Consider the following 17,548-nt stretch of genomic DNA (forward strand, 5'->3'; position numbering starts at 1 on the left):
TCTATAAACATAACAAAGACTTTGTCATTACATGCGACATCTGCCAGCAGATGAAGGGGTCCACTATGGCATTACCACTACAGACATCTCTACTGATTTCAAATAAGCCTCTGGCTTGTATTTATCTGGACCATTACAGTTCTTTGTCATCAGGTGGGGCTCACAAGTATATCTTGGTTGCAGTGGATTCCTGCTCTTGTTTCCTATGGGTTTGGCCACAGCGGTCAGCTGGCACCCGGCCTGCTATAAAGGATCTGCTAGTCTTTCTCAGGACATATGCTGTTGGCACACTACATTCCAACCAAGGTCCAGCATTTGCCTTACAAAGATGCCATGGAAAATTTGGGTGTGACCCTGCTGTATTCCTTTCCATCCCAAGGGAAATTTGTCGTGGAGAGAAAAAAACAGGACTTAAAGCAGTCTTTAACCGCTCGTGTAGGAGTTGGGTCCATTATCTGTATAGAGTCTGGAGGGCACTTAACAATCTGCGTAGAAAATCCCTGGGTGGTCAGACTCCTAATGAAATCCTATTTGGGGTAACAATGTTGGTCCCAGCACAGTGGCAGCTGAAACACCATTTGATCTACATGAACGTCTGGCTGTTTTACATGAACTGAACAGTTTCCGGGACAAACAAAGCAACGTCCAAGTAAAATGCACCGCCACTGGTGAAGTGATGGCAGCTCCTGGTTGTATCCCTAAGATTGGGGATCTGGTCAGGAAGATAATTGTGGACAAAAAAAGAAATTGGGCCATTCTACAGAGCACCTGTAACTGTCCTGGCCGTTGAAGGTACCAGAACTGTACTTCTTCTGCCCCTTTGCCGACCACAGAAACAAGAGATTCGTCTCCATTGGTCTGACTAATCCACACTATCTGGCCAATTCTCAACAGTAGGACATGTGGGTTCCTAAGTAGTTACCTGCCTCCTCTCACTACCATACAGTAAGTTTAGATGGAAGCTTTTATTGCTGATGAAGCATCCTCTCTCCAACGGGAGATAGCAGTAATCAACAATGAAGCATCCCTTCTACTTGTTACCACAACAACTACTGTACAATCAACTTGTGCACAAACACAGATTGCAATTTGGAATCCTGACAGAAATGCTGTTTACATCAGCATACCACAGATCAAGTCATCTTCCAGTTCTACAAAAGCTGCAGAGCTGCCAACAATAGATCTGCGTGCCTCCGACTAGGATTACTTTTCCTAGGATTCAATTGATCCATCAGCATCTCTACCTTTCCGGATGAGACTGCATTCGTGTTTTCTATCTTTGACTGATAAAGACGTACTCTGTTCCTCCATGGCTACACCTTTGGACTACAATTGCATTACTCTTTCTGGTCCTTGAATTAGTTCCTGTTTCTAAATGGACCTTATCTCCCAGAACGCTCTGCTGTACAAGTGGCGAACTTGGTTCACAATCTACACTCATCATCAAACAAAGAGACCTTTCCCTGGTGAACATTTCAGCTGTTCCAGTTCCTCACAGAATTGATTGAGATAGGGTATTGTATGATGTGCATGGCCCCACAGAACTTTTACAACTTCAATATTTGTTCAAATTATCTTAACTCACATTGTCCCCCCTAGTACTATCCCTGGTGATTAGGGTGGAGAAATTATGATTGAATTGCTAGAAGACCTAGGGAATTCGATTGTTTTTCAATCTGATGAACTGTACAGAGGCACATCTAATTATGATGAAATGTTCTGTTTTTAACATTACAATCATCATTTTGTGCATAAAGCAAGTAGTTCATGTGTTTTTTTAATTACGCACAACATTGCCCAACACTACCAAGGGGTAGTTCAAAAACATTTGCGCAGAAGTTTGCTTATTTTTCTGGTTATGCTACATTTGACCCATTGTCTTATTATTATAAGCTTGCACCATCATCTGCAAAAGTAAAATATGTTAACAAACACCAATCTGATTTATTCTGCCTCCTTTCTTTCCCAGCTGTCCACGCAAGGGTTCGGATTTTGGAGAGACACTATTGATGTCAAATCAGTTTGGGGGACAAGGGATTGGCAGGTTTAAGGAAATAAGGCTTTGTTTAGAGCATTTTTTTAAACTAAACTGTGCAACAAATTTCATGTCTTAGTCTAGCTAAGATAAAGGATTTGAACACACCATGCATTCGCACATTTTGAAAACTGGCAGCAATTTACATAATACAAAGAGAAAGCACTAGACATCATGCTACGCAATGGCACCTACAATTTATCAGATACAAATTGGAGGGGATTGTTATTTTGGCCGTTAGATAATAACGGATGTCGAGCACAGTTCTTGGGTAACACCAACGGCTTTAAAATCAGCAAGTCTGACCTGGTTTAGGTGCAGACAGAACACTCCGGGGTGGTGACATCTAACAGTGTTGGAAAGTTGTCCCTTGATTGGCTAAAAAGCTCAACATTGTCCCAGGTAAAACAACACTTTTCCCTTCCTTCTGATGGCCTGGAGCTTCAGGACTTCTTGCTAGAACCTCAAAAACCACGTTAAAAACAGTTCTTGTATGGAATATACTATGAAATATGGAAATTTACTCAGCACGAAGCTGCTGAAAGACTGCATGAGATTGACAGGGCTAATCTAGAAAAGGCTCTGGCAGTAGTTAACAATGGCATGACAACTTTGTCCTCTGGAATATACTCCCTGGGTAAAAGTGTCGTCGGCAATAGATATTATAAAGCTAGACATGTCTGCATTGCAACATGGGCAGTCGCAACTTAGAACCATCATGCAATTGATTTGCACACTTCAAGGGCTTTGTTCTGGCCCATTCTGCAGGGTCAACCCCAAACCTTTGGCCTTCACCCTCCTGTTTTCTGAACCAGTGGCTTTATTGGCTTTTTGGACTCTGTGCACTTTATCACTGCTAATTAGTGCTAGCTTGTGCTGTCATTAAAACATGGTCAAATTGGCTTACACCCGATTGGCCTATTTAATTTACTTGTAAGTCCCTAGTAAAGTGGTACTGCATGTGCCCAGGGTCTGTAAATTAATGTTACTAGTTGGTCTGCAACTGTGATTTTGCCACCCTTTAAGTAGACCTTCAAACATATCTCAGGCCTGCCATCCCAGCCTGTGTTTGCAGTTTTAAACTGCCATTTCGACCTGGCAAAATAGACCTTTTCCTATGCCTAAGCCTTCCTTTTTAGTACATATAAGTGACCCCTCCGGTAGGCCCTTATAGCCCAGCGGGCAGGGTGCAGTGTATTTAAAAAGTAGTACATGTAGTTTTAAGTTTTACATGTCCTGGTTGTGAAAAACTCCTAAAGTTGTTTTTCACTACTGCAAGGCCTTCCCCTCTTATAGGATGACATTAGAGTTCTCTTATTACGGTTAATAAACTATATCTTCCATTTGGTAGCAGGTAGACAAGTTGAGTTTGGTGTCATAAGATTTTGAATTAAAAGCCCTCCTTAATGAGAACGTTGGATTTGTAATCACAGTTCTCAAAATGTCACTTTTAGAAAGTTCTGACACCAATTACATTTTCATTCAGTTCATTATTGCGGACACTAAGTTGAATTAGAGCTGCCACATATTTATTTTAGATCTTTTATTTTTTAGTTTCTTAACACAACATGTCATAAACTTCGGAACCCTATACCAATTTAAAAAAAAGTTGCATGAGTTCATACATTGGTATAGGGTTCCAAAGTTAATGACACGTTGTGTTATGATAGAACAATAATAATGGTTCTGTCGGACTGAAATACACAGTAATATAGTATTCCCTGGTTTGTTACTTACAACATCCGTCCCTGTAAGGGTACAAAGATAGTGGTATCTATACCAATATGAAACAGAACACACTGACCACAATGAAGATTAGAGTAACGTTTTAGTCATATACTTTTATCTTCTCTGAATTGTATTAAAACATTGATTATAGCTGTCCAGACAAACACAAAACATATATACCGCATACATTTTGAGCAGGACTCGTATACATTTAAAACAACATACAAAATTGCCAAGTCACAAAATTATTAGTAGCATCAACTATAAGAGCAATAATCCAATAGGCATATTAATCAATTCTTGGTTCCTAGTAGATTTTATAAAGTTGATTTCACAATAGAGAAAATGCGTTGACGTTTCGACCCTGGGGGGCGATGCGCTGGTTGTGCGCATCAGGGGCGGGTCTTCATCAGGACTGTACGGTTGTGGGACAGCCTTTTCTGTACCTCGGCTCCTCTTGGATACCTGGTCCTATATGCGTAGTATTGGTGGTCCCCCGACTCAGTCAATATCGAGATAATTCTTAGATCTCTGTATTCAATATTTATACAGCGTTGATATGATTGGTAAGGCGTTGTGTCCTTGATATGAAAAGCGGGTCTCACAGTCTAACTCATTCCTTCTGAAAACCCTGGTTCTGTTTCATATTGGTATAGGTACCACTATCTTTGTACCCTTACAGGGACGGATGTTGTGAGTAACAAACCAGGGAATACTATATTACTGTGTATTTCAGTCCGACAGAACCATTATTATTGTTCTATTACCCACCCAGGTTCTGAGGGTTACAGGGTCACCCCATTACATGTAACGTTGTGTTATGAAACATAAAAGAGGGGGGGTGGTGTTTTAAAACAGATATTAAAAAAAATACAAGCCCACGCTAATTACGAATGTGACCACAATGATGAACCTTGCTGTGTTTTTCCTTTGGAAAGTGTGCTTGCACTGTCTGCATGCTCAAGTATGACATTAATGGTGGCCCAGCTTTTGTTTGATCCCATTCACTATGTGAATCCAGTACTGTTCATGGCCATTCCACTATTATCCTTTTTTACGTCGAGCCTAGAGGCAGCGCGCATGTGCTGTTCACTCTGCGAGGCATGCTACATTGAAGTATGCACTGGAAGCCCCGCCCACTACGCCCATATTTGTCATTGCCTTGTGTCATTGTCCTTCGTAAATGCTGGCCTCTGATTCGTAAATAGGCTTGTTAGTCCCTCCTTGGTACCGTCTTGTCTGCATTTGTAACCTCAGATAACGACTGGACCTTTTACTTTGCTAGTTACATGGTCTGCGTTACAAGTCGGTGAGCACTATTTTGTTTATTGACTAATGGGGACAATGGTGGCTTCTTTTTGAATTTGCAGCTCGCCCATACAGGACAATGGTGGCCGCTTTTCTTATGGAGCGCTATGCTACTCTAACTTTAAAAGTGGCTGCTCCCTACCCCCACAGCAATCACGATACAATGGCGATGCTTTTGTTTTTTTATTACTTTTAAGAAGAACTCAGCGTCTGCTTCAGGGTCACCGCACTTTTTCACCTTTAAAAAAAAAAAATAATAATAAGCTTGCATGCCGAGTGTGTCTACGCTTTACGGACACCGCTGTCAGTTTACATTTTTTTTATAACTTTAATGTTGAGCGGCACACACTTCAGGGACACTTTGCTCTGTTTCATTTTTTTTTTTTGTAAACTTTAATAGTGAGTGCGGAGCCCGCTTCAGGGACACCGTGCTCTCCCATACAAAAGGTCTCGCTTTTACCAAAGATGTACCTATTGGTATTGTAAATGACAATGCCTTTTAATATAAAAGACATTGCCATTTATAATGCCAATAGCTCAAAATCTCGCAATTGCAAGACTTATTGAATTGTAAATGCTTGTTATATTATTGTACTTATATCTATATAACACACACACTACATTTAGTAAGGCCTTGTAGCACCGTAGGTATCCCAGGGGCGTTTTTCCACATGTAACTCGATTAATTGTTCTTGTCTGTTTTTTTTTTATTCCTTTTTTGCAGTTTCTACTGGAATTCTGGCTATTAATGAGGCAGTTGAGCGTGGTGACAGTGCACAGACCTTCAGTGCCCTGCGCTCTCCAGATGTTGGGCTCTACGGTGTCACACCCGAGTGTGCTGAGACATACCAGGCTGAGATGTCAGAGAGCAAAAAGAAGAAAATGGCAGCAGGTGAGCTTAGGGAAATTTAGAAATAAAGTATCTGAAAGATCGATAACTAAATAGAGGAGTTTCTGTGGTTTTCTGCATGTCCCCAGAATGCTATAATGTGTGGAGGTATCTCCTTTTGTATGCTCAGCACTATCATTAAAAAAGCTGAACAGTGTACCACTTAAAAGTAATTCCCACCAAACAGTATCGGCTATAGAAAACATGAGGGTGGGCTTGTGCACCTTTGTAGTCTTTTCACTGCATTCATCTGGCCTTGTGCTGCCCATTTAAATGGTCTAGGCTCTGGCCAGCCTTTCACATGGCTGTGGAGTCAGGGAATGATGGCCTCTGAGAATATGCACATCACTGAAAATGGTACCGTCTATTAAAACCGAGTTCTGACTGTTTCTGCAGAGAAATCTCTATTGTAATTCATTGCGATTTTCTCCAAAAGTGCGTGCACATGTAGAAGTGTAGAACATCTTTTTCTTTCAAGTAACTGAATTTACAACACCTGCATCCTACTGTGTTGTTCACCTTCATTTATTTTAAGCTTTAGCCTTGTGGCAGCTCTAGCTTGTTCACTAGCCTCATGCACTCAAGAAAATTCATAAATAAAACAATGCATGCATATGTTCTTACATAGAGAAGCTTTGGATCGGCCCTCTTTATCCACTGATACAGAAAAGGGGGTGGTGATGAACAGAGTGTCTGAATTAAGCAGACCACTCTTACCCAGTCCAAAGATCAGGGCTTGATCCATCACCATTATTTATCTCACTGCCCCATCCCAGCTCAGAACCTGGCTATATGCAAATTAGTCTGTCCCTGGCCCAGTGCATCATGGGAACAGGGCAGACCAAACTACCAAGCCAATTCTTCACCAGAAAGGAGACAAGCTACCGGGGACCGGTTTCTGGCATTTCAGCCTCTTCGGCCCGGCTTGCTTGAATCCTGATGGAGCAGTGAGAAAGGGACTCATGTCTGAGTATACCCTGCCACACCTATAGTGGCCAAAAACGATACAGAAAAGGGGGTGGTGATGAACAGAGTGTCTGAATTAAGCAGACCTCTCTTACCCAGTCCAAAGATCAGGGCTTGATCCATCACCATTATTTATCTCACTGCCCCATCCCAGCTCAGAACCTGGCTATATGCAAATTAGTCTGTCCCTGGCCCAGTGCATCATGGGAACAGGGCAGACCAAACTACCAAGCCAATTCTTCACCAGAAAGGAGACAAGCTACCGGGGACCGGTTTCTGGCATTTCAGCCTCTTCGGCCCGGCTTGCTTGAATCCTGATGGAGCAGTGAGAAAGGGACTCATGTCTGAGTATACCCTGCCACACCTATAGTGGCCAAAAACGATACAGAAAAGGGGGTGGTGATGAACAGAGTGTCTGAATTAAGCAGACCACTCTTACCCAGTCCAAAGATCAGGGCTTGATCCATCACCATTATTTATCTCACTGCCCCATCCCAGCTCAGAACCTGGCTATATGCAAATTAGTCTGTCCCTGGCCCAGTGCATCATGGGAACAGGGCAGACCAAACTACCAAGCCAATTCTTCACCAGAAAGGAGACAAGCTACCGGGGACCGGTTTCTGGTCCCCGGAAGCTTGTTTCCTTCCCAGTACAAGAATTGGCTTGGTAGTTTGGTTTGCCCTGTTCCCATCATGCACTGGGACAGGAACAGACTAATTTGCATATAGCCAAGTTCTGAGCTGGGATGGTGCAGTGAGCTAAAAAACGGTGATGGATCAAGCCCTGATCTTTGGACTGGGTAAGAGTGGTCTGCTTAATTCAGGCACTCTGTTCATCACCACCCCCTTTTCTGAATCATTTTGTCCACCATAAGCGTGGAAGGGTATACTCAGATGTGAGTCCCTTGCTCATTGCACCATCAGGATTCAAGCAAGCCGGGCCGAAGACGCCTGAAATGGCAGAAACCGGTCCCCGGAAGCTTGTTTCCTTCCCAGTACAAGAATTGGCTTGGTAGTTTGGTTTGCCCTGTTCCCATCATGCACTGGGACAGGAACAGACTAATTTGCATATAGCCAAGTTCTGAGCTGGGATGGTGCAGTGAGCTAAAAAACGGTGATGGATCAAGCCCTGATCTTTGGACTGGGTAAGAGTGGTCTGCTTAATTCAGGCACTCTGTTCATCACCACCCCCTTTTCTGAATCATTTTGTCCACCATAAGCATGGAAGGGTATACTCAGATGTGAGTCCCTTGCTCATTGCACCATCAGGATTCAAGCAAGCCGGGCCGAAGACGCCTGAAATGGCAGAAACCGGTCCCCGGAAGCTTGTTTCCTTCCCAGTACAAGAATTGGCTTGGTAGTTTGGTTTGCCCTGTTCCCATCATGCACTGGGACAGGAACAGACTAATTTGCATATAGCCAAGTTCTGAGCTGGGATGGTGCAGTGAGCTAAAAAACGGTGATGGATCAAGCCCTGATCTTTGGACTGGGTAAGAGTGGTCTGCTTAATTCAGGCACTCTGTTCATCACCACCCCCTTTTCTGAATCATTTTGTCCACCATAAGCGTGGAAGGGTATACTCAGATGTGAGTCCCTTGCTCATTGCACCATCAGGATTCAAGCAAGCCGGGCCGAAGACGCCTGAAATGGCAGAAACCGGTCCCCGGAAGCTTGTTTCCTTCCCAGTACAAGAATTGGCTTGGTAGTTTGGTTTGCCCTGTTCCCATCATGCACTGGGACAGGAACAGACTAATTTGCATATAGCCACGTTCTGAGCTGGGAGGGTGCAGTGAGCTAAAAAACGGTGATGGATCAAGCCCTGATCTTTGGACTGGGTAAGAGTGGTCTGCTTAATTCAGGCACTCTGTTCATCACCACCCCCTTTTCTGAATCATTTTGTCCACCATAAGCGTGGAAGGGTATACTCAGATGTGAGTCCCTTGCTCATTGCACCATCAGGATTCAAGCAAGCCGGGCCGAAGACGCCTGAAATGGCAGAAACCGGTCCCCGGAAGCTTGTTTCCTTCCCAGTACAAGAATTGGCTTGGTAGTTTGGTTTGCCCTGTTCCCATCATGCACTGGGACAGGAACAGACTAATTTGCATATAGCCAAGTTCTGAGCTGGGATGGTGCAGTGAGCTAAAAAACGGTGATGGATCAAGCCCTGATCTTTGGACTGGGTAAGAGTGGTCTGCTTAATTCAGGCACTCTGTTCATCACCACCCCCTTTTCTGAATCATTTTGTCCACCATAAGCGTGGAAGGGTATACTCAGATGTGAGTCCCTTGCTCATTGCACCATCAGGATTCAAGCAAGCCGGGCCGAAGACGCCTGAAATGGCAGAAACCGGTCCCCGGAAGCTTGTTTCCTTCCCAGTACAAGAATTGGCTTGGTAGTTTGGTTTGCCCTGTTCCCATCATGCACTGGGACAGGAACAGACTAATTTGCATATAGCCAAGTTCTGAGCTGGGATGGTGCAGTGAGCTAAAAAACGGTGATGGATCAAGCCCTGATCTTTGGACTGGGTAAGAGTGGTCTGCTTAATTCAGGCACTCTGTTCATCACCACCCCCTTTTCTGAATCATTTTGTCCACCATAAGCGTGGAAGGGTATACTCAGATGTGAGTCCCTTGCTCATTGCACCATCAGGATTCAAGCAAGCCGGGCCGAAGACGCCTGAAATGGCAGAAACCGGTCCCCGGAAGCTTGTTTCCTTCCCAGTACAAGAATTGGCTTGGTAGTTTGGTTTGCCCTGTTCCCATCATGCACTGGGACAGGAACAGACTAATTTGCATATAGCCAAGTTCTGAGCTGGGATGGTGCAGTGAGCTAAAAAACGGTGATGGATCAAGCCCTGATCTTTGGACTGGGTAAGAGTGGTCTGCTTAATTCAGGCACTCTGTTCATCACCACCCCCTTTTCTGAATCTCTTTATCCACTGGTCTGTTAAACTGACATTTATATTTTGCTCCTGCCCATAGCAGCTAGCAGCAGTGGATAAACTCACTTCAACCAATTTTTCCCTGTGAGTGACGGCATTTTCTATGTGTTTGCATCGTACTTAAAGGAAGTGCATCGAGTGCCAGGTCTGATGGGGGCTTTATCATTTTTGTTTTATTTTTTAGCCATTCATGTATAATTAGTTGGTTTTCATGTTCTAGTAATTTGGAACAAATAGGAGATGTGCTTGGACCCAATTGGAATCCTGTTTTCCTATAAAGTGCATTAAAACTAAAAACAGTTTTTATGCCTTTTCTAAATTCACTCACATATAATGTCCCATTCAAACTTTATGCAAACTTTTTTTTAACATTGTTATTGGGAGCATGTGATTTCCATGCTCAGGTGGCATGTGTTCTTTTTGTCCGTGAATTTATGTTTCTGCATATTGATGCATATTAAAACAAAATCTCACCAGCCTGCCAGGCTACACCTATTGGCTTTGTCAATCTGTCTTCACTTAACTGACAAAAATAATTTTGATGAAATCCTGTTCACCCCCTATATTATGCACATGTGAATTCTTGTTGGAAAGAGGTTGATCGTGTTTAATGCTATTTATTCATACAGCATGAAATGCAGCCTTGAAGTATTGGTTCTTTCATACGAATTGCAATGGACTCAATCTAACACTTTCTGGGATTCCTTTTGCCTGCAGGGGACAATGGCAGTGAGTGGGTTCAGCACTGGGTAAAAGGAGGCTACCACTATTATTATAACCTACACAGCAAGGAAGGTAGCTGGGAAGAACCTCCGGGATTCGTACAGAACAATACTCAGCTCTCCCGGGAGGATATCCAGGTAAGATGAAAACGCATCTTTGTATGACATCTTCAGCCATTTGAAAAAGTGTACTTAACTTCAATTTTTATTCTGACTTTGAGTGCCAAATTAATTGAAATTGAAAGAAACTTTGACTTGAAAATAATGTCTAGTCCATGTTCTTCTGCACATTTAATTTGCCCGTGACTGGCATGCTCATTCTAATTGAGGCTGTTTTAAGTCTGTCATTCTTCAGGCAGCGTTTGTTTCAATTCTGCCACTGTGTTGATTCTTTAGCTTGGTGTTTGTGCCACATTTATTAGGCTCTGTAGTGCTCAGTGATCAGCTGCGCACATCCCGCAGGATCACAAACCAGCATGCAAAGTTTGGTTGGTAGACCTACAGCGCAGGACACTGCACGTTTAGAAAGGATACATATTATGGGAGATTGGGAGAGAGCCTAGGGAAGGTATTCAAGGGACCGGCATTTAAAAGGCAGTTAAATATTTGGAGGAATCTGTGCAATCAAACAATTATTTTGTAAAAAAAAATTAACTACCCCGTTCACCGCTACCTAGATGCTTGTAAAAGTATATTGAGAAGCATTAGAATCAAATTGTCTGTTCCCCACCATTTCCAAAAATCGACCATCACTGGAAAATAGTGTTGAAGGCATGTGTGACTGTAGATACACATGCTGTGCATACTCCTGTCATCTAGTGTTAGGCTAGAATGTGTGTAAGTAATTTTTCTACGAAGAAGTCTTTCGACTCATGAGGTACTGGGACTCCTCCTCTTGCTGGTAATGGTTTTTTTGTTTGATCTGTTTATCGAATTTTCATATTTGTAAGATACATATATCAATCACATATAAATTGTTCAGAACCAGTATACATTTACAACAATCAGATCATTTGCAACCAACGCACCATAATATAGGCAAAAATCGGCCGAGCTATCCATGAACATACCATGCAGTGAGTGAAATCCAGTACAGGAAGACTAAATCATATCAATCAATACCTTTCAACATTCTGATGAATTAACAGAATTACAGGCCTTGTGCCATAAACAGTTATGTTCCACTTGCATTTCTCCCAATGACTACAGCCGGCCCATCCGTTTCATCAGGGTTGTTGATCAAACTACTTTATAGATAACCATTAAACATTGAACAATAGACTAATGAAGAAAGAAAATAAGAAAGGAAGGGAGGGCAGGAACTACACATTAAGACGGTAGACATTCTACGACCACGATAAGAATCCCTATGGGACAAATCTAGATATGCCTGTATGAGTCGTTACCTGCAGCATAATGGGCCAGTACTCAGTAACTAATGACAAATATTTCTTAGCATTCCTGTTACTGGGCACATCACAACATATATACATCCCGTATTTAAATAACATTGGGAATGTCTGAGGGCTTCCGGAGCTGCTCATCGACTCCATTGTTAAATTGTTTTCCTGCATGGCGGGTAAGGATAAAATATGAAGCAAAGCGATGTATTGAGATGTTCATGCAAAGAAAGAGGAAAGTGAGATAGAAAGATGACTGCAACAGCCACAGGTATCCGTGGAGGGTGGCTGCATGCAGATCTGAAGCACTGCATGCCATGAACAGATGCTTAAGTATGTGGTGTTGGCCATGTGGCTGCTTTACAGATGCCAACTCTAGGGATATTCCCCAGGAAGGCCATAGAGGCTCCTTTTTTCCTGAGTGGAGTGGGCTATGGGAGGAATGGGCAAGGTTCTTTTAGCTTTATCATTGCACGTCTGGATGCTTTTTACAATCCATCTTGCAATGCTTGATTTGGATAGGGCCTTCCCTTTGTGGGACTTGGAGAAAGCAACAAAAAGCTGTTGTGTCGTTATAAAGGGATTAGTTCTGTCACTAAATCACATATGGGCTCATTTAACATCCAAAGTATGGAGAGCCTTTTCCACAACTAAGGGAAACAAACAGGAAGTTCAGTGGATTGATTGACGGTGAATGGAGCCCACCTTTGAAAGAAATCTGGGTTTGTTCGGAGGACAACCCTATCTCTGTGTATCTGGAAGAAAGGTACTTCTAAGGTTAGTGCCTGAAGCTCACTGACATGCCTGAGTGAAGTGACTGTGACCAGAAAAGCTACCTTCCAGAGAGAAACTTGAGAGGACAGTGTAGTAAATAGAGCCAAGAAGCCAAGTAGAAGTCTGTAGCTTTATTGGGACAGACAGCTTGAACAACCACCTTCAGTAGGAGCCCAGTAGAGAATGGCTCATCAGTGCATAGAATGTTACAGTGGAAATGTAAGATAACAATTCTAACAGAGAATGCAGAACAAGCATTACATGGATTACTACACACCTTCCCCTTGGAAAAAAAACAAAAACAACAAACAAAAAAGTCAGGGGAGATGAAACAGGGAATAAGGATAAGATAAAATTCAACAACAATAATCAAGTAACTTTACAGGAATTTGTTTAACACGAGAACTTTCCCTGGGACCAGGTTCAGGAGGGTTATTCCCATGAGTAGTAGGACCTGGAGGTACTGGTACACTCGCTTGAACACGGGAATTGTCAACACAGCTAGCAATAGGAGAAGGAGGAACATAACTCTCATTGACTGGTGTAACAGGAACAGATGTGGAGGGAACACACTGAGAGGAAATGTTGCTCACAGGAACAGACCCACTAGTATTCTGACACTCCGGTGTGAAAGTGTCAACCATGGGAGAATAAGGTGTAGGATCCTCTAGAATGGGATTAATGGGTGGAGAAGAAGACAAGAAATTTGGGTTCCTACACAGAGAAATTCTCCTGAAATTCCACACTTTCCCCCCTTCAACGCGAACAGCTTTGGAGAAAATTTCAATAACTTTGCAAGGATCAGACCATTTGTTCCACCTGTTACCAACAGATCTGCCAAACTTGACACAAACAAAATCACCGACACTGATTTTCTTACTGCAATTGCCAGAAGATAAGGCACGGCCTTTCATTTTCTTTTGATATCTCAACACCCTATTCCTAACTTCATCACGGTCAAAGGAAGAGCCAACAGGAAATTTAACTTTCAACCACCAGGGAAGCAGTTTCGAACCAGGTTTCCTACCTCTAAGCATCTCGAAGGGAGAAAGACCTGTAACAGAGTTAGGGGAGGTACGGTAGGATAAAAGAGTAGCACTTAAGGTTTTTTTCCAATCAAGGTTACTCTTAACTGCCAACTGGATAGACTCCTTGATGACCCTGTTAAAGCGTTCTGTCTGGCCATTGGCCTGGGGATTATAATTGGACACCCTTTTGTGGACTATGCCACATCTCTCAAGGAAAGATATAAACTCCTTACTGACGAACTGCGGACCATTATCAGACACGATTTCGGCTGGAATACCTTCTCTACAAAAGACTTCGTCTAGGAATTGGACAACCTGTGTAGAGTCAATCTTGTCAACAATCTTGAGCTCAGGCCATTTGGAAAAGTAATCGATTAGAACCAAGGCAAAAACTTCTTTGTTTGGAGACAAAGAAAGAGGTCCAATCATATCGATACCTAGTTTTTTCCATGGACAGTCAACAAACTCAATGGGAGAAATATCTGTAGACAAAGGTTTTACAGTTTTGTCGCTGTTGGCACATGGAGAACAGGAACTTACCCACCTATCAACCATCCGGTCAATGCCAGGCCACCAGTAGAATTCACGGATACGTCTTTTGGTACTGGACATGCCCATATGGCCCTCATGTGCCATCGAAACAATTTTCTCTCTTAGGGAGGAAGGAGGGACAATTTTGTCGCTGCGAGACACAAAACCCTGATTAAACATAAGTTCTTCCTTAATTTTAAAGAAAGATAGAATGTCACCAGATAAGTGCCTTTCTTGAGGCCAACCATGTTGCAAATAATCTACAACACCGGATAAACAGGTGTCGTTACACATTGCTTCTCTCCAAGCAGCTTCAGAAATACCAGTGGAAAGACCTGTACTGTTGCATTCATTTACATCATCAATGTTAAAAACCACATCAAAGTCAGAGTCAGAAAAATGAGGCCAAATAGAATTGACAAGGGGTAACCTGGACATGCAATCGGCATGTACATTTAAGCGACCCGGAATATATTCTACAATGCACTGGAACTCTTGAAGTTTGGCAGCCAAACGGGCCAAACGCGCGGTTAAAGTTCTGCCACCACCAGCTGCTAACATATGTATTAAAGGCTTGTGGTCGGTTCTTAAACGAAAGCTGGTACCCCAAATGAACTGTCTGAAGTGCTCACAAGCCCAGGTACAAGCCAGAAGTTCCTTTTCTATGGTAGAATAATTGTATTCTGCACCACGCAGTGTCCTGGAAGCGTAAGAGACTACATATTCTGCACCATCATTTTTCTGGATTAGAACAGCACCCAAACCAGTATTGCTAGCATCCACACATACTATGCATTCTTTACCCAGGTTAAAAGGTTTGAGGAAGGGAGCATTAGCTACTTCTTGTTTCATAGTGTCAAAAGCAAACTGCTGGTCCTTGCACCAGCTGAATTTTACATCTTTCTTTAGTAAAGACCTTAAGGAGTGTACTTTAGAGGCATAATTCTGAACAAACTTACTATAGAATTCAGTTAAACCTAAAAATGAGACTAATTGTTCCTTATTAGACGGTGCCGGAGCTTTTAAAATACTCTGTATATGGTTGAACTTAGGTTTAATACCCTCCGAAGAAATTTCATGACCAAGATATTCTACTTTGCTCTGTCTGAACTTGCATTTAGATAATTTCAGTGTTAAACCTTTTTCTTGAACAGACTTGAGGACTTTCTCTAGATTGATATCGTGTTCCTCATGATTCTTACCATAAATGAGGATATCATCTTGGAATGCAATTGCACCCAAACAACCCTCTAGCACAGTTTTCATCAGCCTTTGGAACACAGAGGCTGCGCTAGCTAGGCCGAAAGGCATGCGACAATATTGGAACATGCCTTCCGGCGTGATGAAGGTTGTTAGAAATTTTGTTTCTTCGTGTAACAATACCTGATGGTATGCGCTAGTTAAATCCAGAGTGGAGAATACCGATGCCCCAGACAGAGTGGAAATAAGTTCATGGATGTGGGGTAGGGGATGTCTGTCAATCCAAATTTCCTTATTTAAACTCCGTAGGTCAACACATAGACGGAGTTCGCCATTGCTTTTAAGTGACAAAACCACTGGCGAAACCCATGGAGAGGACTCAACAGGCTCAATAATCTTCTTATTTACCAAGTCAGAAAGAATGTCCTTCAGCTTTTCACGATAAGCCAGGGGAACATTTCTTACTCTATGGCGAACAGGTATGGCTGAGTCCTTAAGAATGATGCGGTGTTTGAAATTCACAAAGGTCCCCAAATTATCTGAAAAGATGGATGAAAACTTGTTTTTTAATTGTGTAATGAAATTGTTTTCAGGGGAGACTACGTATACCGGAGGGGAAGCATTGGGGTCAAGTTTTATACCTAGGTCGTACTGATGGGGCCAACATAAAATGGAAGCTCCTTTGGAAGATACATAGACCTTCCCTTTAATGGATCTATCCTTGAATTTGATCTCAGCCCACATGTAGCCCTCAATGTTAATTCTCTTACCAGTGTACCCACCAGGATTTATGTCTGGTGGTAACAACTTGGTTGAATTCCAATGTGGATTAAAAATATCTTTCCCAATGATGGTATACCAGGCACAGGAGTCAATTAACATTGAAATTTCCTTACCATCAATGGTGATGATATCAGTGGGAAAACCTTTGCATTCAGAATCACCTACACATAACAGAGTGTTAATTTCAGAAGGTTGTTCAGTATCATCACATTCTTCATAAGACAAAAAATTTACTTTTTGAGGGGATTTGCACATTTTGCTAAAGTGGCCAGACTTTTTGCACTTTATGCAAACCTTGTTCCAAGCTGGACAACCTCTGTAATTGCCAACGTGATCATTGGCACCACACCTATAGCAAATGATCTGGGATTTTTTAACAGGAAACTTATTTTCTCTACCAGAGAAATTCTTTTTGGGAGGAAAAGAACTCTTTTTAAAATTATTAAAATTTTTGACTAAAGAAACCTCAGGGATGACAACTTTAGGTTTGGTGTCTTGGCCTCTAATCTCGTTCACAAAAAGTTCAGACTGTTCAATGCCTTTGGCAATGTTTAGTACAGCACTAAGAGAGGAATCAGTACCCATCCAAAGGCGTTCTTGGATTTTCTTACTTTTAGTACACATCATAATTTGGTCCCTCAAAACCTGTTCAAAATTGATGGTTTCAAACGCACAAGACCCAGCCAGGGTACGTAAAGCGGCTACATAATTTTCAATTGTCTCGTCCTCTTTTTGTATTCTTGAATAAAATTTAAATCTTTCCATTACAACGTTAATTTTTCTGCCAAACCTAGTGCTTAGTTGTTTAATAACAATATCAAAAACGTTTGAATCCCCAGCACCAGTACTATCTATGGGTGGTAAGCTTTGTAGTTCTTTTAGACCAGCACCACCCAGACAATTTTTTAACAATGCTAGCTTCCTTTTGGGAGAACAACCATCCTCTTCAACAACGTCAACGTAAGCCAAAAATGTAGGGAACCAAAGATCCCATTCTACTTTAGGATCACCTGCTGTAGGTAAGAAATGTGCAGGAGTAGAAATGTTGTTAGACATTGTAAATAATTCAAAGCTAGTTTCACAAAAAAAAAACGAAGAACAGTCCAAATAAGTAAAATGACTAATTATAAAAATAATAAAAGTAGTCACCGTTGTCTGAAGATGTTAGTACCAGTTGATTCTGAATTTTGTTGTTTAAAAGTTTTTCTTCCAAATGTCTCTCTTTTTCATGAAGTAGAGAAAAA

At 42.1% G+C, this 17,548-nt stretch overlaps 1 protein-coding gene across 1 annotated transcript in view; it reads left to right on the plus strand.

The window, feature by feature from the left end:
• IQGAP1 (IQ motif containing GTPase activating protein 1) overlaps nucleotides 1-17,548 on the plus strand; it is a 488,190-nt gene that overhangs the window by 325,093 nt on the left and 145,549 nt on the right. The window contains exons 17-18 of the mRNA XM_078683320.1: nucleotides 5,796-5,963; nucleotides 10,584-10,726. Of these exons, the coding sequence (XP_078539446.1) occupies nucleotides 5,796-5,963; nucleotides 10,584-10,726 (311 nt within the window). The remainder of the gene's footprint in view (nucleotides 1-5,795; nucleotides 5,964-10,583; nucleotides 10,727-17,548) is intronic.

This window comes from Lissotriton helveticus, chromosome 3_1, assembly GCF_964261635.1.
Source record: "Lissotriton helveticus chromosome 3_1, aLisHel1.1, whole genome shotgun sequence".
Lineage (NCBI taxonomy): Eukaryota > Metazoa > Chordata > Amphibia > Caudata > Salamandridae > Lissotriton > Lissotriton helveticus.